The sequence below is a fragment of the Macrobrachium nipponense genome, chromosome 26 (assembly GCF_015104395.2).
Source record: "Macrobrachium nipponense isolate FS-2020 chromosome 26, ASM1510439v2, whole genome shotgun sequence".
Classification (NCBI taxonomy): domain Eukaryota; kingdom Metazoa; phylum Arthropoda; class Malacostraca; order Decapoda; family Palaemonidae; genus Macrobrachium; species Macrobrachium nipponense.
The window spans coordinates 22179472-22204672 of NC_087215.1; the positions used below are offsets into that span (position 1 = coordinate 22179472).

The 25201-nt window shown below is 38.7% G+C and overlaps 1 protein-coding gene across 1 annotated transcript; it reads right to left on the reverse strand.

Moving 5' to 3' along the window:
- Nucleotides 1-1242: 1242 nt before the first annotated feature.
- Nucleotides 1243-21167, reverse strand: LOC135199593 (uncharacterized). The gene is made up of 11 exons (XM_064227749.1): nucleotides 21010-21167; nucleotides 18069-18241; nucleotides 16453-16636; nucleotides 16163-16286; nucleotides 15359-15520; nucleotides 11841-11899; nucleotides 8665-8896; nucleotides 5698-5869; nucleotides 4893-5076; nucleotides 3216-3339; nucleotides 1243-1438 (listed from the first exon to the last, which is right to left on the reverse strand). The coding sequence occupies exons 2-11, from the start codon at nucleotides 18199-18201 to the stop codon at nucleotides 1274-1276; spliced, it is 1539 nt and encodes a 512-aa protein (XP_064083819.1). The 5' UTR covers nucleotides 18202-18241; nucleotides 21010-21167; the 3' UTR covers nucleotides 1243-1273.
- Nucleotides 21168-25201: the final 4034 nt, after the last annotated feature.

Below are 25201 nucleotides of genomic sequence, written 5' to 3' on the forward strand. Positions count from 1 at the left end.
GCAAGGAGTAATATTGAGAGTGTGCATTTTCACCACGAGGCTGACAATCATTATTGGAACGGCGATGACGTCACGGCGTTCCTTCCGCCCCACGTAATCCATGTGTATAAATAAATAAGAATTTCATTGGTCACAAGTAGTTGGAAGATGAGGGTTTTGTTACGAGCTGTCCGTAGCTAGCGAGGTTTTTCTATGAAATAGCGATTTATCTAGTCATCAAGAGCACTGTAGTCAATATTTGGAGCTTGTGATGTAGACGACATTTGATATCATCAATACAGCTGTGTGGAAAACTATCTGTTGTTCCCGAACAAGTCGTGAAGGAAATTTGTGAAATAATAATAAAAATTTGTTATTCACATTTGTGTTTGTGTTTCCCATGATTCAATTAACCTTCACAGGTGGTATTGTGCTGGAAGGTATAGTATTCACCGTATGGTGGAATTTGCCAGCTTAATAAGATTTCACTACATTATGCCCTCTTCGGTACAAAAATAATAGATGAATAAAAGTCAGCGACTTCAACTCCAGTTTCATATATATGCAGGGTGTCCATAAAGTCCCAGTACCATTACAAGTATTTATGGCCTGTAATTGTACTGGGACTTTATGGAACACCCTGTATATCGATTGCTTAGCCAATCGTCTGGAAACAGAAATGACCAAGTTCTCCAATTCATTTCATGAGGAAACTCGCCCTGTATACCTTACCCTGTATAGTTTAATGTTTTATTGTTACTTCACCTCCAGTGCTAGATTACTAGAATTTCTTAGTTATAACCGAGATGTTTATTACAGGATTGTTTAACCCAAAGGTAAGTGTTTTATCCATTTGTAGTTTTTAAGATTCCAAGGCCTCAAAAAATCTTTCTCTTTATATATATGTGAGGTTTTGACAATTGACAAGTAATGTCTGATAATGTGAATATGTAAAGTAAAAAATACAAATAGATCTCTAACTTTATTGTGCGTATTTATTCATTAGGTTCGTGATTTTTATATATATATATATATATATATATATATATATATATATATATATATATATATATATATATATAAATGTGTATGTATATATATATATATATATATATACTATATATATATATACTATATATATATATATATATATATATATATATATATATATACTATATATATATATATATATATATATATATATATATATATATATATATATATATATATATATATATATATATATATATATATAATAGTGCATTGGACGTAAAAGCAAGCAAATTGATATTTATTACATCTCAGTTTTGGGTGAGTTTTCGATCCATTCCTGAATCTTTGGAAGAGACTGTATTTTCGTGACGTGCTCCTCCAGCTTTGGGTGAGATGCTAAGAAGTCCTCCTTCCTCTGGACGATGGCTCCCAGAATCGAGCCTATTGCAAGGTCAGCCCATGTGATCTGTGGACAAACGTCGTATTGAAATCCACTCATAAAATATTATTTTCTTGTCTAGCTCCCTAAAAGCTATGCTTAAATGGCACTTGAGTAGATTAAAGATACACCAGGCAAAAATATGAATGTATGGGGCAAATTAAAGCTAATTTCAGTAGCTGAAACAAAAAGCAAAAACAAAAAACATAAAAAATCCGAGCTGGAACGTGTTTTGGGATTTTCACTTCAGTCCATAATAACAATGAAAAATACTCAAGGCAAAAATGAGATTATCATGTGTAGCAACTCAACACATCAATTCAAATATCTTACCGCTGTTACGAAATAGTAAAGTAACAGGAAACGGTTAAAGTTCGCGAAATTATTAGAAAAAATAAAGGCCTTTTATTGTTTTTAATATAGAAGGGAAGATCGTGGAAGGTTACTGAAAAGGACAAGTAAGAGAAAACATAAGGAACACCAGTTCTCTAATACATAGCTGTATACCTATAACGGACACTAGTTCTCTGTATACATAACTGTATACCTATATTCAAAATAGTAAAAACTACGCTACGAAAAAGTCATCACTTTTCAAAACCTCTCCTTGGTAAACGTCCTTCGCACCGGCCTTGACAAACAAATGACACGAATCACTTAGAATGTTTTTAGTTGCAGTCTCATGCCGGATGTCGATTTCAATAGAAATATTCACCTGGCGTGATGTTTATAACTTTCACATACCAGACGACTGAACTGAACTGCTCACACAACCAATCAGCGACCCTGAAGGAGAAGACGTAGTCTTCGGTCAATAGCAGAAGATGACGTAATCGTTCACAGGCCAATGAGATTTGACAGAGGTTAAGAACTAACCCATTCAGTCAGTCTGTTCAATTCTAACCGCCAACGTTGGTCAGAGTCATAGCTGCGTTCTGAGCGCTTGAATACTGTGTTATTTGTATTTTCGTGAGCTCGTGTGCATACTTGAGGAACATTACTGTGCGTTCTTTAATTTGACTATTAGTGCATCAGATGTCGGCGTGATTATGGTGGCCTTACTTGTGAAGGCCGACAGGTGAGCAGCCACGTCATTTGTTTACTTTGCAGATGGCTCATGGTATATTACAGCGGTTGACAAACTTGACTATACCAAGGAACCCCCAGATATGATCAGTCCCAGCCGAGGACGCAGCCAATCAAACGTTATCATTACCATAAAAGGATACCCAGTACAACGTTGTACATTTAATATTTGCACATTCATGCACAAAGTAAATATAAGTATTATAAGCTGCTTGCACACCAGATTGTCGATAACACCGAAACTAGGATGATAGAGAATCAGCGATGTGAATTTTTTATGTATATATTTTTTCTGTAGTTGGAAAAATATTTTTTCCATTGTATCGCTGACCCCCAAGGGCCTTCTTCTGGACCCCCCAAGAGTACGCTGACCCCAGTTTTGGAACCACTAGTATATTAGGCTAAACTGTGTCGATATAACCCTGTGTAATACAATGATGTCGGTGAAATGTATGAGTTCAATATTAGTCTTTTTTTCCTATGCTTTTGCAGTATGGCCATAGAATATATTTTTTGCTTACTGGCATATAATTAAGTCTAACGCTCGTTTGGATAATTAACCAAAACTTCGAACCTACCTTAAAAGCATTTGTAATAATGGGTGAAGGTAATAATGTTTAAAATTCACCCCTAATCATGCAAAAGCCTTTCTCTTATTAAAAGTAAATAGTATTCTATAGGAGTAGTCCTCAGGTGTTAAAGCTGGATCACATCTCACCTTTTCTCCAACGATCCACTCTTGACCGTCGAGTTGTTTCTCCAAGTAGCTGAGTGCTGGTTCCACTGTCTTTTCTCGGACTTCTAAGTATTGGTTCTTTCGCTCCTCCTCGTCTGTCATGCCGCTGATAGGAAGAAATGGATCATTAAATGGCGAACTTCTCGATAGGACACCGAACGAAAGGCAATTTATGAACTTGATCGGTTTCGTAGTCAGTTTAAGACGAAACTGGTAAATGAAATTAGGGTATTATCACTTAACTGACCTAGCTTTTTGAAAAGGGTTACATTCGTTATGATTTGAACTATCGTGCCCACTGTATCAGTCTATAATGGTCTGCCAAATTATTTATATAAGTAGCATAGTAGTTTAAGGCCGCCAAATGAATAAATAATAAATACCTACGAAATACAGTAGTAGTCAGGTATTGGACATCAGTGGCAAACTATCAAAACTATTATTAAAGGTAAAATGTGTTTTGGCATACCATATTGTGCATTAAAGACGAAAAACAGTGTTCCGACCTCCAGCTTACTCTGAGCAGGTGCTACAAGCTATGGTCAAAAATATTTTTTGCGCATTTTAGTCTTTGAATTAAGGAATTCTGTGGTGTATAGCTGATGTACGGAACACTTTAAAAAGGGATGTCTTTTTATAGTTGAAGGGAAGAAGTTATGCCAATACTATGTGAACTAAGGACGTAATTTCTCGCTATGTGAAGTTGGTGCCCTATTTCGCTTCTCATATCCGAAGCCAACGAGTTCACAGCTCCTCTTCAGCTGTCAAGGATTATTTTCCGTGAGCAATGCAACAACACTAGGTTTATTCTGTCGAAGGAACTTAAGTCTCCCCTTAATCTGAGTCTGGCTACATGGTAAACATTTGGGAAAAATGTCCTGGATACTCCATTTACTCTTATTATAATCTGTGATTTGGTTTTTCACGATGAGTGCCTCAGGAATAGAAATTCAATCATTTAACGTGAAAGACCCTTATAAAGAAGTGCCAGAAACTATACCATTAAGTTATATGCAATATTTTAGTATATAATGACGATGCAAGAGGTCGGGTACAAAGCAGGCCAAAATTTTATAAGTAACAAAGAAACTTGCATTTCCTTAGGTAGACTAGAATATAGAATTTAGGCCTTTAAAGGCCAATTACTGGAACCCATGATGTCATTCAGCGCTGAAAGATTAATTGAGAGTAGGAAAGTTTTAATAGTGTAACAGGAGGAAAACCTCAAAGTAGTTGCACCATGAAACAGTTGATACGTAGAAGAGAGTGAATAGCGAGATGGAAGAACGAGAATATGAACGGAGGTACAGCGAGAACGAAAGGGGTTGCAGGTACGGGCCGAAGGGACGCTGCAAAGAACCTTATTGCCTACAGTGCTCCGAGTGAGGTGCACTGACGGAACTATACCCTGTTGGGTGCATCTCCTTAGGAGATGGTTCGTAATTATGATACACTGCATGGATTTGAGAACCGTAGAAGGCTCTAGTCAAACGATGCTTGGTTATTTGCACAGAAAGATGATACTTAAACCTACTTTGGTGATTAAGACAAAATGTAATATTCGAGGAATATGGAATATGACAGGTGCTTTCCAGTACAGAAGGCGGTTCTCTGTAAAAAGGAAAAATAAATAAATAAACAAAATAAACCCCGGCTTACTGAAGCTTGTAGAGTTCCATGGCGATATCGGTAATGGTGTCGACGACAGCATCGCACAGGGCCGATTGGAAGCTGTCTTCGGGCACTAGGCCTACTTCCTTGGCCGCGTAGCGAGCTATTGTCTGCGACTGGGGCAACGGTTTGTCGTCGACCATCAGGCAAGGCAGTTTCCCGTTCGGTAGGGCTGTGTAAACAGAAGAAAAGATGAAAGGTATCTCCTGTGCTGTTGGAATGGTTGCAATTGATATAATAGAGATTACTGCTTTGCCGTTAAAGTTGTGCGGGCAGAAACTCGTGCCAATTAATCTTAGTTTATATTTGAGTTGTCATTTTTAGTCTGGTATAATTTTAACTTCTGTACCCTTCAGTTACAACTTGAAAGTTCATGTTCACTTAAAAGTTTCTCGAACAGCAACCATTAATGCTTTCGCTAAGCGCTTTGGTGTAGACAACTTACAGTAGTAGAGGAAGAACCTTTCTATGCAATTTATGGTTGTTGAACTCTAAATTAAACTGGCTAATGGCAGGAGGGACCGTTGCCTAAGACAGCCCATGGGCGTAGTTATATATTAAATGTTGTAATAGGCCTAGTATAAACCTCTGGACTCTGACATCGGCTTAATCCGATAACGCTCTGAAAACTGTCAGTGAAGTCATTTTATACACCAAAAAGGCTAGGACCAACCGTTGGAAATGTTTTACCTATAACAAGAATCCTACCCTTATTGTTATTGTGGGATTGTTCTTAGTAAACTCTATTGAATAGTAATTTTTTCATTGTTTTCCATTGGTCATTAAAACTTACTGTTCTTCACTGCAGGCCAGTCATCCTTCTCGATGCGTTCGTCCGTGTAAGGAACGCCTCCGTAGGCGAAGATCCAGCGAGTGAGCTCTGCTCTTCCCCGCAAGTTGAAGTAGATCAGCTTGTACTCTGGCATTGTGGCTGGTCTCAAGGATGTGGAAGCAGTTACAGAATCCTGGAAGACGAAAGGTAATCGAAAATGTCGATTAGTTTTAGTGATAGGACTCCACAGTGACGAAGCAGTTGTCTGAAAAAGTTCAATCAAATTTGGATATAGTTTAATGGCGGTCGATTTGAGCACGCCCGAGCTGAAAGTGTTAAGTTAGTTTTTATGGTGGAAGTACAACCGGCGTATGTATTTATCTATGTATATGTCAAGCATGTATGTATGTATATATCTAGCATAATCTTTTCCCAGTTTCGATTTCTGGGTTGATATTAGCCAAGGAAATGTTCTTAAATGGAGACACCAGTGCCACAGACCTTAAGGAGATAATTAAGCTGTCAAAATAGGTGGGTACAATTTAAAGTCTAACTTGCATGCATCCTTATAGAGTTTAAATTAAAGTTTTAAAACATAGCCCTGAGCCAAGAACGGGCTACAGGCGTACAAAGTTCGAAAAGGAGTATACGTAGGAGGAATCCGTATAAATCATCATCTTGAGAGCAACAGGGCCACTATTCTTCACAGTGTGTGCGTCAGTGATATGCAGTGTAGATTTATTTGTTCAGACCTTGGCCCCAGGGCCCGTGGTCAGAGTTATCGGAGTCCAGCCACGTCCACACGATCGAACTTTGCCCGACAGACTTTGTTCGATGTGACGTCAGAAGCGGGAAAAGTCAGAACCTTATCCGCAGTTTCTCCGCTTCTGACGTCACATCGAACAAAGTCTGTTGGGCAAAGTTCGACCGTGTGGACGGGGCTTTATCTGGCCCATGTATTCGAGTCTGCCGATAATAGTCTTAAAACTTGAGTACAATTCGTTCAGACCTGTTACCTCCTGTATATGTTGTTGAGAGGCAGTGGACTGGGTCTCATATTTACATTAAATGTTTATTCTCATTTTCGAAAATTCACCGTAAAAGATAAAACAAAGCTCTGGATTAGGTGTTATATTTAATGAATAGAGCAGTTTTTTATATCAAATCTTCAGTTTTCTGATGGCTTGGAACCTCTTCCACCTAATCACGAAATAACAAGTCTGCGAGATTTTAATGTTCCAAAACAAAGGTTCGTATAGTCCATATTTCCATATTTGTTCATGGCAAAAGTTTTTGATATCCATGTAAAAGTGTAGGCACAGAACAGCTTGAAAATGTTAATCACATATCTAAGGAAGCCCTTAAGGGGGTAGTGCCGTCAGTGCACCTCATGCGATGCACTGTAAGCATAATTTTAGGTTCTTTGCAGCGTCCCTTCGGCACCTAGCTACGACCCCGTTTATCCATTTTAACCTCAATCCATATATTCTATACTATTCTTAGCTAAAAAAAACGTATTTTTAATGAAGCTACTTTATCGTTTCTTCAACTTGCGTGCATTGGTGTGCATATGCGTCTTGTACATTTGAGAAATGTTTTCCTCACACATTTATGATTATAGACGTGTCGTGCCTCTGCTTACACCCTCAAGATTAGAACCTTAATTAAGATGCAGATTATGGAAGGAAGGAAAAGAAAATTATGGTAATGAGCAGCTGTATACGTTTAACGTTGTAGTATAGAACCAGTCCCATCAAATGCACCACCGATATTCAAGTAAATTTGGACAAACTTGGAGTTCAACACCCGTAGACTATCGTTGCTTTTATTGCTCACATAATCATAAGGAAAAAACAAGTAAAATGAAAACCAGTTTGCTGAGTAGTCTTCCTATAGAATGAAAGGGACTTAGTTGATAAAAGAAAAACTAAGGAACGAGAAAAATATTATAGTATAGGGCATTTAAAATTTAAGATTTGCATCAATAAACACCACTGAAGAAATGTCGAAAACATTTTAGTAAAGTCATACTGAACTTGAGAGATCAATATCGATTTATTATTATTATTATTATTATTATTATTATTATTATTATTATTATGAGTACAGCGTCAGCTAATAATAAAGTTCGTGTTTTGCTCTATCTCGGCTGCAGACCAAACTCATTACCTCACAAATTTGTGTCGAACATTTTAAAGGTAGCTTCCATCCGGTCTTTCATTGGAGGAAATCTTATATCAGCAACGAGTGTGTCACCCTCCGCACGCTATACTTTTATTCTCAAGTCCAACAATCTTGTAAAATAGCGAAGATAAAAAGCAACTTCCGCCAACGCTTTGCAACGTCATGTAGGTTAGAGTATTTGCGTGTTGACAACAACTCGTCTGCCCACGGTCTATGCCAGCCTCTCGAATTAATTGACATTCAGCGCTCAAATTTTGATCTTTGATAGGTACCTATATGCTAATTCGCCACCGAAATTAGAATTGGCATAACTTATCCCCAGTGTCAACAGTATGTGGCTGTGATTATAAGTCAGGTTTCGTCAAGTACCGAATTGTTTCTTGAATGTATATTCATACTATCAGAAAGTAAGCTTGTGTATTGAAAGCTCTTATTGCAGGGCTGTACAAATTGTACTCTTTGTTAACGTAGACCAGCGTTGAAGTTATGAAGATTGACTTGTAATTATTGGAGTTTTTGTCTATACTACCCTATGACTTTTGTGTATGTGTATGCGCGCGCGTGAGAGGAGAGAGAGAGAGAGAGAGAGAGAGAGAGAGAGAGAGAGAGAGAGAGAGAGCTGGCAGCTGAAGGTCACAGGATCATAAAATCGCCAGTGAAGTGTAAAAAGTATAAAAAAACAGCTTTGTCATTCTGATGCTCTTCTGCAGCCCGCGGGACAATCGTGTTTGACACGACAGGAATCGTTTTTTGGAGGGTCCCAGTGCATATATCCTTGCGTATGATAGCTTTTAAATGACTTACCTGTGAGATTGATGGTGTATCAGACTGCAGTGACAAAGGGCAAAATGTACGTTCAAGCATAGCTCGTTCCCGCAGTCTCGCGCCGTTGATCGTGGTACCAGAGAGAAGGTACAAATAGTTTATTACACTCACTCTCTCTCTCTCTCTCTCTCTCACCTGTTTACGAGTGTGTGATTTCTCGAAACAGTTGGATTCGGAAACATTCTGACAATCTGATTGGATTGTTTGTATTCTTTATGCACACAATATCTAACAAACTTTGTCAACAATGGCTGCTAATCATTATTTCTGTAAATTCAGGAGATATTTTACTGGAATTAAAAATTCGCCAGAGTTAGGATTCCAAACGTATATAAATGATAAGCATCACTCGTCAAGTCGACCAGGAGAGAATCATTACTAAAAAAAATTGTTTTTAAATAAAAAAAAACTAACTCCGGAATTTTTGCCAGTTGAATGGGACGTCGGGTAAGTGCATCGCTAACCGCCATGAATTAACAAACAAAAGAAAATTTCCGTGCTTGTTCTGAAATCATAACAGTACAATGCAGGCTACAAAAGCCAAGCACGGGACTTCTGACATTGAACTTGATGAGCTCAATGGTTTTCGATTATCGTATTATGACGAAACTGCTAGACATTCTTTGTGCATTAGTACTGGGGCCGGGACGTGGACAACAACGAATGCAGATTAAACCACTCTCTCTCTCTCTCTCTCTCTCTCTCTCTCTCTCTCTCTCTCTCTCTCGTCTCTCGTCTTCGCTTCTCTCTCTCTCTCTCTCCAATAAATGCTGTGTCAGGATGACACGTACAACTTATTATTCGTATAAGTAGTATACTAAAGAGAAAACGTGACTATCTGGCCTTTGCTCTATGTTTACTGTTCTATGATCACCATATGCTTAAAATAAACACACAGTAGACTGATGTGTGTATTTTTAGTGCCTTACTTTAACTGGGTTTGGAATGTGGAAAAAAAGTGTTTTTCATTTATCATAGAGTTTGAAATCTGTACCTGCCGTGAAACCTGTGTTCTCGCGGAGTAAGCAAATCAGTTGGGCGTATTTTCTGTAGAGAGAGAGAGAGAGAGAGAGAGAGAACTATTGTCCTGTTATGCATTACCGAACAATGGTACTACTCAATGGGTCTGGGAGTCACAAGCGTCCATTGTCGGTATCCGGCAAAAAAAAAAAAATAAATAAATAATAATAATAATAATCGGTCGAATAGGGATATTAATCACAATACCATCGACGAACCATGCCACCATATATCACGAGATTGCGGTTAAAAAGCTTATTTGGTCAGATCGCAACTCTCATGATAGCAAAAATCTATGAACTGTTGACAGAGCAAACAAGTGGGGTTTACGTTACGGTACTCCGATCATTTTTTTTCTCTCTCTCTCTATTTGGAATCATCAGTTAAAAACAGTTAACGCCCATCCCTTGTTTAAAATTACCTCTTGTCCCAGAGCAAATTACTGTGTACGGTTTTTTTGTCGTTCAGGTAGAAGAATTCCTCGCAGATTTCCGTTAATAACGTTGCGATAAAAACGAGGACATGGAAATTACCCGATTTGCACCTGACCGGTAATAAGAAGCTTTAGACGTTTACTACAATATCTGGGGTCTTCAATAAGGGAAGAAATTGTAATAGGCTAGCTTGAATACAAAAGTCTGCCATGATTTAGTAGCAAGCAAATTTCACTCCACAGTTGCTTCTTAAGGCCTGTCCACACGACCAGGCCTGATCGGCGGACCTCCCCTCTAACGGGCACACTTGACGGGCAAACCGTCAAATTGCCCGATGGGTCTTGTAGCAAAATCACCATGGTGGTGTCCGATGGCTTGAGCTTCGACCCTGGCAGACGTATGTTAACCATGTACATTTCTTTTACTGAGCCATTCTTTGCACCATATTCTCTTCTTTTTCTGACTCATTCTTTGCACCACATTCTCTTCTTTTTCATCACACACAAAGCAATTATCATGCTACATAATATGTTTATCGTACAGCACGGAACACACTACTGGCATCGTCGGACACCCGTGTGGACAACATTCACGCGTAAGCCCGCCGGAATTTGCCCGTCAACCCCGGAGCACGCCGATCAGGCCCGCTCGTGTGGACAGGCCTGTTCACACTAGGAAACATTGTCTGCAAAGAATGTTTCCTACTGTGGACAAGTCTTTATATTTTATAATTGTCTTTTGGCGTTTTCTCATCAGTATCGTACCTCCTGCAGAATAGGAGAGTTCAGTTGGAACGGATACGTATGATGACACATGTAGATTTTTTTTTAAAAAATGTTGCTACCAGGTATTTGAAACAAACGAGAATTTTCCAGATCATCTTGGGTCAGACTTGTTAAGTATTTAGAGATCTGCTGCTAATTTCACACACGAATAAAATAACACACAAAACAGGTGCTTTTTAGAACTTTATCGGCAGCATTTTATTTCTTCTTTGCACGATTAGTTAAGATTTTTTATTGCGGAACATTGAGTAAGGTAGATGTTGTAATATTGGCTTTTCATAAGATTAGTGAAATTCCCCCACTAGTGGGGTAGTGCCGTCAGTGCACTTCATGCGGTGCACTGTAGGCATTACTTAAGTTCTTGGCTTCGTCCCTTCCGCCCCCAGCTGCAACCCCTTTCATTCCTTTTACTGTACCGCAGTGTATATTATCTGCCACCATCTTCCATCTTACTATCCAAACATTCTTGAAAATAGTTTCATCGAATATACGACATAGCTCCCAGTGCTTGGCCTTTACCTAAATGTTATATTCCAATTCAGGTTGGTGAAATTCCCGATATAAATTCAGGCGTAGACACCTATTTATCAACTTCGTTCAGTAACCGGACACCTGCTGACAAAATTGGACACTGGGCAATATACGAAAATTCAAGGCTTTATAAAGAAGTTCAGAATTTCGATCGTCTCTTATATGATACCAAGACCCATCAAAATGTGAGTGTGAGATTCCCATAAGTGCGTATGCGCAAAAAGAAAGAAATGGGAATTTTAATAACGAACAATATCTCAAAACGTTATCGAGTCTCAGTGCGGATGAAGACTGAATTTTTGCGTCAATTCGCCGAAATTCAGCCAGATCGCGAAAACTCAGAAGTGTGTTCACCCAAGCAGCAGCAAAGCAGCTCTCGACTTACCTGTCGTAGGAAGCGTTGCGGAATGCGAGCCTCACTTGATGTTGGCCGTCCAGTTTCCCCTGTGGCGGAGGAAGGAGGGAGAGGGAAAAACATTCCAGTCATGCCTGCTCAGTCATTATGGCGGGATGCTGCCGGATGTGAGTCATCATCGTCGTCACCATTATCATCATCATCATCAACCTGATCGTCACCAACATAACTTTGAGCTCAAGGACTCCTGAAGAGAGATGGACGACGACGGGTCCTGGTAAAATTGTCAACTGTTGCATCAGCTGACGACTCTGACATCGAGATTTTCAGATCTGGTTTGGATCCTTGCGTGATGTAGATCCTTTTAATATCACGACATTTGCCTTGGGCTGGCGTGAGTTAGGTGTTCATCTTAGACAGTTCTGTGGTTGCATGTGTGTATGTTTCATGTAGAACAAGGGTTTATTCTTTCTCTTCTAAAACAAAATAATCAGGATAGGTTAAAAATATAGTTTCGTAGTTTATATAGTACGTCCTTCTGTTTATTCTCCATACAGGATGAGGGGGCACACATTTCCTGAGTTTACCGGTTGAATACTTGGTCGTACATCAGCATTTTTTTATAACAAAAATACTGAGAGTGGAGTAAGGTAAGCTTACGTCTATATTTACCAGTCGGCGCAATTATGAAACTTCCTTCTGCTTAAATCATGCAGCATAAGCAAAAACGTTTATGGTCAGAAAACCATGACACTCATCAATTACAAGCTAAATGAAATTTACATTTTGGTCTTCCAGATCTGGTCATGCAGTTCTTAAAATCAAAATCAGTTGATCTGTAGACAGGGGATTATAGCGTTAGTTTCTTTCTATGGCCGTGGGTTTCATAGCTGCGACTGATTGGGAGTCACGATTTACAAAAGGCCGCTTACTTAACCTACGCAATGGGAATCCATATATTTTTCCTATGCATGTTTAAGGACAGTAGTCTACGAGTTCTAAACTCCACATTTAGATTTGCCTTCGCTCATCCCAGGCCGACTCTTCTGACCACTGGTTCTTATATAAGTATGCAGAATTAAAGGTACCTTGGTCAGTTTCGCGACAGAACGTAACATCATGACCAGCACTTTTCGCAACCCTCTCTCATACGCTATTTTTCGTCTGATGTTGTATATAAGGGAAAATGATAAACATAAGGTATGCCAGTTCGCTTTGGTTCCTTATTATAATGAGGGGGGTGCTTTAATATTTTGTAAACCAATGGAATGCGCGCATCCTCATTCTGGCAGAGAATAGGGGACTGAATAAAGAAGGAATCTGTCGGGACAACTGCCTTTATTTTAGATACCATTTTTTCTTTATCTTGCCTCTGGCGAATGTATGACGACCTACCCAAAGGTCACCGCTATCTAATCTGTCATAAGCATCAAAGATAATCAGTGCTGTGGCCGAAATTAGAAGCTTTTGAATGACGTTGAAATTCACAGCATGAATGAAAGACGAAATGATGATAGCAGCTGTGTACTTTACTCCTTATGCAGCCCTAACCAGAGCAATGCGCTTAGAACATATATAGTTTCGGGTAACGTGGCAGAATAAATTGCTGAAAATAGTACGTGCATATATATATAATATATATTAATAATATATATATATATATTAAATTACACAATGTAATCTATAATATTATATATATAATAATATATATATATATATATATTTTATATTAATAATGCACACATGGTGTGTCTATATATATTATAGTATATATATATAATATTATATATATAATATACTTATATATATATATATACAACATATGTATCTATATGCATATATGTATAGATGTATGTATATATATGTATGATTATATAATTATATTTTATATATATATATATATATATATATATATATATATATATATATATATATAATATATATATATATATAAAGACAGTGGAAAACTGGTAGATGCACTTCGAACTTCATTGCACTGCCGAGTTCTTTTTTTTATCAGTGTAATCCGAAGTCCTAAGGATGTTCATTTATTTCTATTCATGGTTGTGTCTTGCGTTGAGAGCAGCTTGGTTTTGCTAATGGATCCATAGGGTCTTCAGGGAACTAATAGTTCAAACGTTGTAAGTCAAGATGATATCAAATAGAATGTAAAATCGACGCCAACGGCCAAGCGCTTGGACCTATGAGGTCATTCAGCGCTGGAAAGGAAATTGAGAGTAAAAAGATTTGAAAGGTGTAATAGGAGGAAAACCTCGCACTCGCACGATGAAACTATCGTTACGAATGGGTGGAAACGAAAATAGAAAAAGAGAGAAAATGAACGGAGGTACAGTAAAAGGAATGAAAGTGTTTGCATCTAGGGACCGAAGGAACGCTGCTAAGAACCTTAAGTAATGCCTACAGTGCACCTTTCTATAGTGAGTCAAGACAATATGAAAGTTAGCATGTTTGTTGTATTTTAGGATGAGCAGACAAGCAAGTTCATACCATCTTCACACTGGTTGATAAGGGTTTTTGTCAACATATCCTTGCTGTTATTTTACATGGCACTGTAGTTATTGCAGAAATTGAATATTCTCAAATTTTGTAGAAATATTTATAGTATTTATTGAGTCCATTCATTTTTTTAGATGATCCCTTAAAGCTTTGGTTCAAGAACTAATTCATTTTTGTCTCGCTCGCTTCGTCTTTTTTCTGCCCCGTGCTTCAGTAACCTCACTTGGAATAAATATTTTGACTTCATTTTTTAAGGGCCTCCAGAAGACACCTTTGACAAGTGAATTTGACTGTTGCTAAACCTTAGAACTGTTCAGTAGTCATTTGGTTACCATATTGATAACCCTTGTAATTTCCTGTAAGTAATATGTTGAACCACTGTAATGGCATCTACAAGGGACTTAACGAGTAAACTTATCTTTGAGTACTCAGTTGTCTACTGTCATATTTACAAAAAAAATGTGAATGCTGCGTTTACTAGATGCTTAATCAGTTATAGTATCCATGTTCCGAATAGCATTTGCTTCCTCTATTATTTACTAGTACCGTTTTGAGATTAAGCTTAAGTTTTTTTTATCTTCTTAATATACATTTATTGTTTGTCATTTAACATGTTTCGTACTGTCCATCCATCATCATCCACGTATCTCGACAGTGTATTGACTAAATTTTAGAAATTCTAGAATGCTACCTTGTAGTACTCTGACTGGAAAGTTATGTACTTAAAATTTCAGTTTTCACGTGACTTCAAGTTCTGCAACTCGGTCATGAACTTATTTTTTTTGTTTTACAAAAAAAAGTTAACCATAGACAATAATCCCTCTGGGATGAACTGATTTTTCACCTGCACGATATTATTGTCAGTGAGCAGCTCTTAAGGTAAATGCAAAGGAATATCAGCTGTATGAAATGAATCAAATCAGCCATTGCTTAAACGAGTTTATTGTAGCTGGCATACTATTCGTATCATGATGTCACAGGGTCATACACACGAAGACACCAAAGGAACGTTGTTAGTCTTCAGCCTATTACATCTCCGTCTTCGGCGACTTGTCGATCCATTCCTTGATCTTGGGGAGAGATTGGACTTTGAGGGCGTGAGACGCCAGCTTTGGATAAGGTTTCAACAATTCCTCCTTTTTGTTCACAATGCTTCCTATGATCATCCCGATTGCAAGGTCAGCCCACGTGATCTGCGGAAAGTAGAAGGCATTTTATCAAAGGAGGATAGACTACCCCGAGGAATACGTCGTTTCTGACGAACGCAGCGAAAATGGTCCCAGATAATGCAGGATTAATCCTAGTCACAGTACCTGTTCCTTATCAAAAGTTAACATACATGATGTTTAATGATGAGCAGTTAAATATATGAGATGAAATCATGATATTATCAGTTAAAGGGAATACCCTAAAGATTGCATTAATGGTGTTGTGGCATTAATTGCTGGTAGTTTGAATTAATACGTCATACATACGATCTTTAATTTTAGTAATTATAGGCTGGACCGAAGGTAGCTTTGCAGAGGTTCATAATTGTTACTAATTTATCCATATATATATCATAAGATTCACCACACATTTTTATCATAAATTTGCCTTGCAAGGCCAGACGTCAATTCTAAAAAGTGGATATTTTTACTGTGTATCGAGCCGTGATTATGTCTCCTACTCCTCCCCTTCTTTCAAGGATAACCATAAATATATTAAAAAAAGGGGGGGTGGGGGCCAGAATATGTAATCAAACAGGTTACTGTGGCTGTCCCAATTATGCATAAATATCGACTAGGACATATATCAGTAGTGACAGTCATGATAAGGGCGCTATCAATATTTACCTTGTCAGAGACGATCCACTGCTGTCCCTCGAGTTTCTTGTTCATGTCAGAAAATGCTGGCGCTACGGTCTTCTGGTTGACTTCGGCAAATTGCTTCTTCCTCTCCGCCTCGTCTTTCATGACGCTGGAATGGGAAATGAAGCGAAATCTTATTAATTCTCTCTCTCTCTCTCTCTCTCTCTCTCTCTCTCTCTCTCTCTCTCTCTCTCTCTCTCTCTCGTGTGTGAGTTTGACATTCTGCTTGAGCAAACTGCGTGTTTTTTTTTTTTTTTAAGTCAAATAGAACTTACTGAAGCTTGTAGAGTTCCATGCCGATGTCAGTAACGGTGTCCACAATGGCGTCGCAGTAGGCTGCCTGCAAACTACACTCGGGCACCAGTCCAGCTTTTTTGGCCACGTAACGGGCAATTGCAATAGACTGGTGCAGAGGTTTGCCGTCGATCATGAGACAAGGTAGTTTTCCAAAGGGTATGGCTGTGTTGGGAAAATATAAGAGTGAGATTAGCTTTTTTTTTGTAATAGTATATCTTTTTTTTTTTTAATTTTAAGTATGCATTTTTTTTAGATCTACAAAATTATTACATGTATCTTTGGTCTACAAAGTTATCACATGTATCTTTGATCTATAAAGTTCTCACATGTATCTTCGGTCTACACAGTTATCACATGTATCTTTGGTCTACAAAGTTATCACATGTATCTTTGATCTATAAAGTTCTCACATGTCTCTTTGATCTATAAAGTTCTCACATGTATCTTTGATCTACAAAGTTCTCACATGTATCTTTGGTAACATTAATTCCTACAGTTTTCTAAGTCAGAGACCATAGTAGTCGTGACACCAAATAACTTGCTATTAATCAGTAAGTTATTCCAGTGGTTTAATAAAATTTCTATATTGTCATAATTTCTTTAGCTCGGGAGAGAGAGATTCCTATTCTTAAGTACCAGGCAATCAACAAAGGGGAAACATGATTGCAACTGCGATTCTTTTAAGGCATTTCATAAGTTTGCTACCCCTGATTTACTGTTCTTGATCATGTAATTCAGAATATCTCAACTCCTAGACAGCTGTGAGCCTACCATCCAGCATTGAGTCAAATATTATACAGATTTTGGACTTAGTTACGAGTTTTGCCCGTCGATATTACAAGGGGAAACGTGGTAGTTTCTTGAAAAATTTTGAAAAATATCTTCGATGCCGCTCGATCATTCTGTCAGTCTTAAAATTTCGCACCTAACAGGAAGCATCTCAGCTTTACTCATAAACTGCCCCTAATATAATGGCGTTACTGGAGAAAAATCCAGTTGAGCTCTGTAAATGACGTAGCTGCGGTTACGAAATGTCATGATAGCAAAATTCTGGTTGTCATGTCATGGTGAAATATGAAAGACGACGTCGCTAGAAGGAGACTAGAGTGATAAAAAAATTGTGCTTTTTACCAGACGGTCAGTTGTTGATTTATCTCTACTCGCACAATTTAAGAATCCCTGTAGTCTTCATATATATCCATATCGTGTACATCTTTCTTGGAAGTTATTTCATGAAGTTTAGATGCCAAATCAATATCTACTACACGATCTTCGCATATTTAAACTATACTATCACTACACATTTGTTGTAATAAGAAGTCCAAAGCTTTTCAAGCAGATGCGTGATTAAGGAAGTTCTTTACTAGATCTACTGTATGGGGTGGTTGGTTGGTTTGATAATAGATTATAATCCTTCGAAAAACTGGAGAGACTTGGGTCGGTAGGAGGCAAAGCTGTATCAGAGATAAAAAAAAATATAACTGAACTAATGTGAGTATGAAGAAGTTTTAAGATTTTATTTGGAATTCGTTCTAAAGCAGTGGTTTGACAATTAAATTTAACCTGTTCACTTTTGAAGCTAAGCAACACTTACTGCTCTTCATCGCAGGCCAGTCCTCTTTCTCGATGCGTTCGTCCGTGTAAGGAATCTCCCCATAGGCGAAGATCCAGCGGATGAGTTCGGCCCTTGCCTTCAAGTTGAAGTAGATCAGTTTGTACTCAGGCATTGTGGCTGGTTCTGAAAGGATGGATTGCTGTCGTTGAAGCCTGGAAAAACAAGGAAACCCACATTTACCACCGTTCCAATGAACTAAAACAGAATAGGTAAGTTTCTTATAGAAAAGGTAAGTTTTGCTTCAGTGTCCCGAGTTGTCAGGCACAAGTACAAACCCTTGTCTTTTATAAATTGTTAGACTGAGTTGTAGAAATACAACCATTGATTTATCAGTACTGTTTTGGATATAAAATAACTTATCACGAATGAATTACTGTTTCTAAATACTCGAGATATACTTTGGTCCTTTATCTTACCACTCTTTATCTTTTTTGCAAGGTTATTATCTTTACATTATTAAAATATAACTATCGTTGTTCTGTTTTTCAAACCTGAAGAGCTTCATGAATCACAGTAGTTCCAGATAAGACCATTTTATTCATATGATCATCTAATCCATGAGCCTAAGAACCTATTTCTTAAGAATTTTTAAATTTCTTTGTATCAAATAGCTCTAATTTGTGAGCACCCGGGAAGTATTTTCCCGAACTGTAACTAGAGTACCGGTCCTTCCCTGAAAAAGCGGACGCCGTATCTTCAAAACTAACCATAGAATCTTCTATAAATTAATCTCATTGTGTTTCCCCAAACCCAAATTACTCGCGGCAAATAATTCGAACTAACTAAATCTAACCTCACTCAACCATACCTTACCTCACCTGGGGGCATGGCTGAAAACTGAGGCTGGTGCAGTATTAATAGGCTTCTCGGGAATTTGCCTTCCCGAATTTTCCTCAAAATTGTTCGAGTAATCAGTTAATGATACTCAAGTTGAGAGAGAGAGAGAGAAATTGATGGTTCATGGTGAGGAGAAGAGATGGAGAAAAAACTGACGGTACGAGAGAGAGAGAGAGAGAGAGAGAGAGAGAGAGAGAGAGAGAGGAGAGAGAGAGAGAGAGAGAGAGAGAGAATTGATGGTGAGAGGAGAAGAGAGAAGGAGATAAATTGATGGTTCATGATGAGGAGAAGAGAGAGAGAGAGAGAGAGAGAGAGACTTTTGTCTCTCCTGGTGAAATGAATGTTACCTGAACCCCTTAGCATCAGTAGCCAGTTCTCTTCGCTGATACTGCTGTTTGTCATTCTTTCTTAAGATGGACAAATAGTTGTGGCAAATTTTGACAGAAAAAGCTGAAATTTTATTTATGATGTCTCATAAAACTAAAACCTGTGCTACAACAATACTGGCGTGAGTTAATAATAATACAATGTCGGATATTATTTAAAATATTGTATTTTTTCAACTGTAGCAAAATTAATGTTTGATCACTAAACTTAGGTTATCATTGAAACAACTATAATTTTAAGTAATGTATATGTTTATATTTTTACATCTGTGGCCTTTTACAACAATTAACCCCGTATACATTGCATTAAGATTAAGATAGAAAATAGTCATAAAAACGTAAAACCGTGATTAGGAATTGACACGAGTGAAGATTAATTTTAGGATTGCTGAAGCCCAATTCGTTGGCTCTCGTACCCGACTCATTTTTGTACAATCTTCGAAAGTCTTAGGAATGTCAAGGGCAACGAAAGTTTTCTTGAACTTCCATAGAAACCAAATGACATCACGTTAGACAGACTATAAGCTGATCTCTCATGTACAATCTCATGCTGGGTCAGACGAATTGAATGAGTCTAATTGAATCCTAAATTTGAGTTTTCAATTCAAAAAATACAAAATTAAATTTGAATTTTTTAGTGGTCGTGCTACAAGTTATGGATTCTTAGATAAAGCTAATTCCAGCCTAAATCTGATTCAGAGCGCCTTGTTCTTCCTAAGTTAGAAATTTTGAAGCGCATCTACCTACATTCTAAATTTGAATTTGCAGTGCGTCTAAAATACGCCCAAAAGTTTACTATATTTCCATCAGGCCAGATTCCATTGGAAGTTTTCCGTGTGTCCCGCGATCTAGCAAGAAATTCTCGCTGTAATTATGTTATTCACGAGTCTACCACAACACCCCCCCCCCCCCAACCAACGGCCCCCTCCCAGGTGTTGTTGTGTCACTGCTTGGTACTAGGATTTGAGCCTTCAGATTTCATCATCTGAACTTGACCATCTTATTGTCTATTTGCATGGTGCTTTTACGTTGCATGGAACCAGTGGTTATTCAGCAACGGGACCAACGGCTTTACGTGACTTCCGAACCACGTCGAGAATGAACTTCTATCACCAGAAATACACTTCTCTCACTCCTCAATGGAATGGCCGAGAATCGAACCCGCGACCAGTTGACCATCTTATTTTCCTCCTTTTTATCTCGAGCTTTGAATTGGTTATTTTGATTGCACTTCCCGTCTGCTTTTGCATAAAAAGAAAACATCTTTAACATTCTTTTTCGAGTAGCCGTTTCCGCGGCGAGTCAGCGCCCTAGCTGAATGACTTATTGTACTTGGTGCACAGTTGTACATGGTGGATGTTTAAACTTGTCGGTGTACCTACAAATGCATGGACTATTTTGTGAAAGAAAATCACAAATATTAATGTTTTCACAATTGTAGTAACAATTTTATGAATATGGGCCAGGGACACATCTGCATATATACTAAATTCCTTTATTGGCTACATTGACGAAGCTCCACAACGTACACGAAATCGTTTCAAAAATCCTCGCTTAATAAAATAAATGCGCTCGTTTGACCAAAACCAGAGACTTGAGAGCTTCATAGATTTCAGAGAGCAAAACCTCTTAACTACAACGAAACTGAGAATCGGAAACCAAAGTAGCAGCAACCCAGAAGGGACCACACAACTTACCCAAAGGAAGAGTCCCGGCAAACTGCGTCTAATCACATAACAGGCCCGTTCTTGGTTTGCTGATATGCGGAGTCAGGGGTGGGATTACAGATAATTTTTGCTCTTTCGCCTTCATTCGGGGAGTAAGGATGAGTTGCACTTTCCTCTTTATCTGCTGCACATTCGCCTCTTCAAACTATGACTATGAATATCTCTCTCTCTCTCTCTCTCTCTCTCTCTGTTGTTGTTTCATGATGGTAGACCGAACTTGAAATACAGATAACGTTATAGTGTGATTGAGATAATGCATAGAAACTGGAAGATCAAATGACTGCTCCACGCCTCAAGTTTAACTTTTCATGTAAAAGCAGTTTTGTAATAAGGATGTTAAGAAATATATACTGGACATACTTGAAGAATGTGATGCGTGAATTTTGCCCGTTCTTTCAGCAGCAATCGGAGGAAAATAGGCAAATGTTAGATTGTGTACGTTTGTGAAATTTATTTTTCTTGGATAATAATTGGGACGAAAATCTCTGTACTTCAGAAAGTAATAGTAATAAAATGTCTTGACGATGTATCTTTTTAAGACATCTGCATGATTTTTAATAATAAAATTGTAAATACAATTAGTTTTTATTTTTCTGGATTTTTCTCTTACAAAAAGCACTTTCCTTTTGATCTAAAGAATCAACTGTGCAACTTTATCTGAATGTACATCGACGTATAATTTTCATAACTAAAATATTTTAAAGTCTGTTAAATTTTTCTTTTGTATATTTCCAGTAATTGTTGTATCTAGTAGCAAGTGTCCTTCGAGTATTTTCAGTTTGCTTCCCGTCTTGGTCGCCATTGTTACGACTAATGTTCTCATGCTCAGCGAATAACTCTCTCTCTCTCGCTCTCTCACACACACACAATGTAATAAGATTTATTTGCTTTAATTATAGTGACGTTATAAGCGCCCCTTTTACTTAAGCTAGAATCGTGACCCACAAAATACCATCAACTGATACCGAAAAATGCTTGAATGCATAGTGATGCTATTTTTAAAGACATAGATGGCACTGACTTTTCAAGGTGAGCAAATTCGATTGGTGATCGGCTCGATATGTTTGTTTGTTTGTTTGTATGGTGCTTTTCTAAATAGGGAACCATCATATATATACGATTTAAAGGTTGAGAGTTGCCATCAAAAACTAAGTATGAAATCTCAATCTAGTGCTTCCCCCAAGGGCTGAGTTAAGCTACTCAAAACGAGTCGCATCCTCCCTGAGGCCTAAGCCTCTGGGTGGTGGGGGGCCGGAAAGTTACTGAGAAGCAAAGGCCCCTTGGAAGGGAGGACAAGACACCGTTGTGGCGGGATCACACTCGAAAAACAAACTGCAAAATCCCCCCCATGAAAACTTAATCAATCCAGCTGCCAAACTCAAATTCAGTCACACTTTCCACTTTACACTTCGGAATACACACAGGACAATTGACCTACACACACACACACACACAAAACGCGCGCACATCTCGCTCAACTGCAGATACTCAGGGCTACGCTTTGCTGTCCGCTGGTCAAGGTCGCTGAGACACTAACAACAACAAAGACTACAACCCCACAACCCAACAATAACACAACACCCAAGGACCACAACTCAATAAAAGACCACTGCACAAACAATCACTAACACAAATAAAATCAACAACACAACACACACCCACTAACAACACCAAGAAATCACAGCAGCTCACCAACAACAACCCTCAACAACTCACAACCACAACTACTCACATATAACTCAATAAAACTCATAACACAACAAATCTAACAGAACAGGCACAACAACTCTAAGCAAACAAAATTAACTTAACAACAACTAAATAACAAATCAACAAAACACAAAACTCAACTGACTTTCAATGCCTTCAACACTTCACAGACTGCTGCCGACACCTACCGATCATCACCGATTCTGACTAAAGACTGCCTTCAAAACAGAACTCTAACAACTAACTCCAGCTGTACCAGCAGACAACCCAGAACTCACCAACAGCCAATTCAATCGTTAACTATCCATACAGCAATTACACACACACTCTCCCTCTCTCTCTCTCTCTAGGACGTTGTCAAATGGAACTCCCATAACTCCTCCATACTGTAGGTTGATTTAAGTGGTGCTACACCCTATTTCCAATCCCACACCTTTTAGCCATTGTTAAGAGTATAATGCAGGTCCCTAGCTTTGGGTAGATTAGCACTACATTACATTTTAGTTTTCCCATTTTTTCTTCGTGAAATAACTTGGTCCCTATAAAGCTCTACCATGAGTTAGGTTGAGTCAGGATGCAGCCCCATAATTACAGTTGCTGTTCTGTTTTTTCCTAATTTTAAATTTGTAAGATTTTACATTTTAATTCATCTCGGACCATATTAACATCATACAAACTAACCACTTTATAAAACTTACGTCGACTAGTTCTGTAATCTCTCTATCGTTACTTTGATCTTTCACTCGGTCTTGTTCCCTGGCAGATAGTAATGCCTCAAAAGAAGTTGGACCTACGAAGATTTTGGTAGTTTCATTTAGTTGGACAATTCTTGTTGGTTGTAGCTGCTTTGAATGATTCCTCATGAAAGTGATCAAATATTTGTGTCCTGGATGTTATTGTGTACATATTTTATGCCTTTGCCATTGACCCTCCGTTATTTCTGTTCGTTGAGCAGAGGTAGTGTGTGTTTGTCATCCGTTACTTTTAAGTAATGTGCCTTGGTCACCTGTTCAGTAGGAGCAGTACAGATAAATGACGAAGAAGGTGAAGACAATTACTGTGCTTACCCTGACTCCTCCTGTTCTGCTGAAGCAGGCATACCCATATCACATTCAGTTTGGCTTGTGAAGGGTGTGCACAGACAAGACTTTTGTTTGTGAAGGGTGTGCATGGATTAGACAACTATGGTTTGTGAAGGATGTGTATGGAGCAGATAACTATGGTTTGTGAAGGGTGTACACTGACCAGACAACTATGATTTGTGAAGGGTGTGCACAGACTAGACAACTTTGGTTTGTGAAGGTGTGGACAAACCAGGCTACTATGGTTTGTGAAGGGTGTGCACAGACAGGACGGCTATGGTTTGTGATGGGTGGGCAAAGACAAGAAAACTTTTGTTTGTGAAGGATATGCATAGACAAAATGCCTATGGTTTGTGAAGGGTGTCAAGACCAGACCACTAATGGGTTTGTGAAGGGTTTGGTGCCCGGAGGCAAAGACTAGGTTTGTGAAGGGTGTGCATGGAGCAAACGACTATGGTTTGTGAAGGGTGTGGATGGAGCAGACAACTATTGTTTGTGAAGGGTAAGCACAGACCAGACGACTATCTTCTGTGAAGTTTGTGCACGGACCAGACGACTGTGGTTTGTTAAGGATGAGCGTGGACCAGAAACCTACGGTTTGTGAAGGGTGTACACAGACCAGGTGACTATGATTTGTGAAGGGTGTGTGAGGACCAGCTGATTGTGGTTTGTGTTGGGTGCATGCACCAGTTGACTTTACTGAAGGGTGTGCATGGACCAGACAACTAGCTTGTGGAGGGTGTGCACAGGACTAGACAACTGTGGTTTGTGAAGAGAGTGCACAGACCATACAACTATGGTTTGTGAAGGGTGTGCACAGACCAGACCAATCTGGTAGTTTGTGAAGGGGGTGCACAGACCAGACAACTATGGTATGTGAAGGGTGTGCAGATGGTTTGTGAAGGGTGGACCAGATGACTGACTAGTGGCTCATCCTGTGCATGGTGCTGTCAGAGTGGGCTTGTCTTTTGCTGTCCTGCTTTAATAACCGCTTCCCTTGCCTCTGATATTTCAGCAGACAATCCCAGGAGACAAGGAGCTGTGAAGGCATTGTGGCCCCTGCACTTTTCATTAGAGCCTTCTTTGCTTTCCTTCCTGGAATATTTTACTTTTGTCACAAGTTCCCTGGATGGGTAGGTGTTCAACTACCTCATTGCTTCAGCTGTGTTTCAACTCAAGATTCCAACTGTGAAACATCCGTCTGGAGTGGCGTTAGCAATTTGAAGGAATGGACAGACCTCCTTCATTGGCTTTCCTTCTGATTGATGAAAATGCAGGGAAAAGGTACAGAAGACAGGACTCTGCTAGCAGGCTAAATAGTCTTCTCTTAAACATTGGTGCTTGGTGGAAATTATGGTGATCCTAGCACT

Excerpts from the sequence above, each read along its gene's own strand:
- LOC135199593 (XM_064227749.1), bottom strand. The coding sequence starts at position 18,201 with ATGCCTGAGTACAAACTGATCTACTTCAACTTGAAGGCAAGGGCCGAA. Across the intron at positions 16,287-16,452 it reads ATGGAACTCTACAAGCTTCA|CGTCATGAAAGACGAGGCGG; the intron begins GTAAGTTCTATT and ends TTCCCATTCCAG. Across the intron at positions 11,900-15,358 it reads AGTCGCCGAAGACGGAGATG|GGGAAACTGGACGGCCAACA; the intron begins TAATAGGCTGAA and ends CCTCCGCCACAG.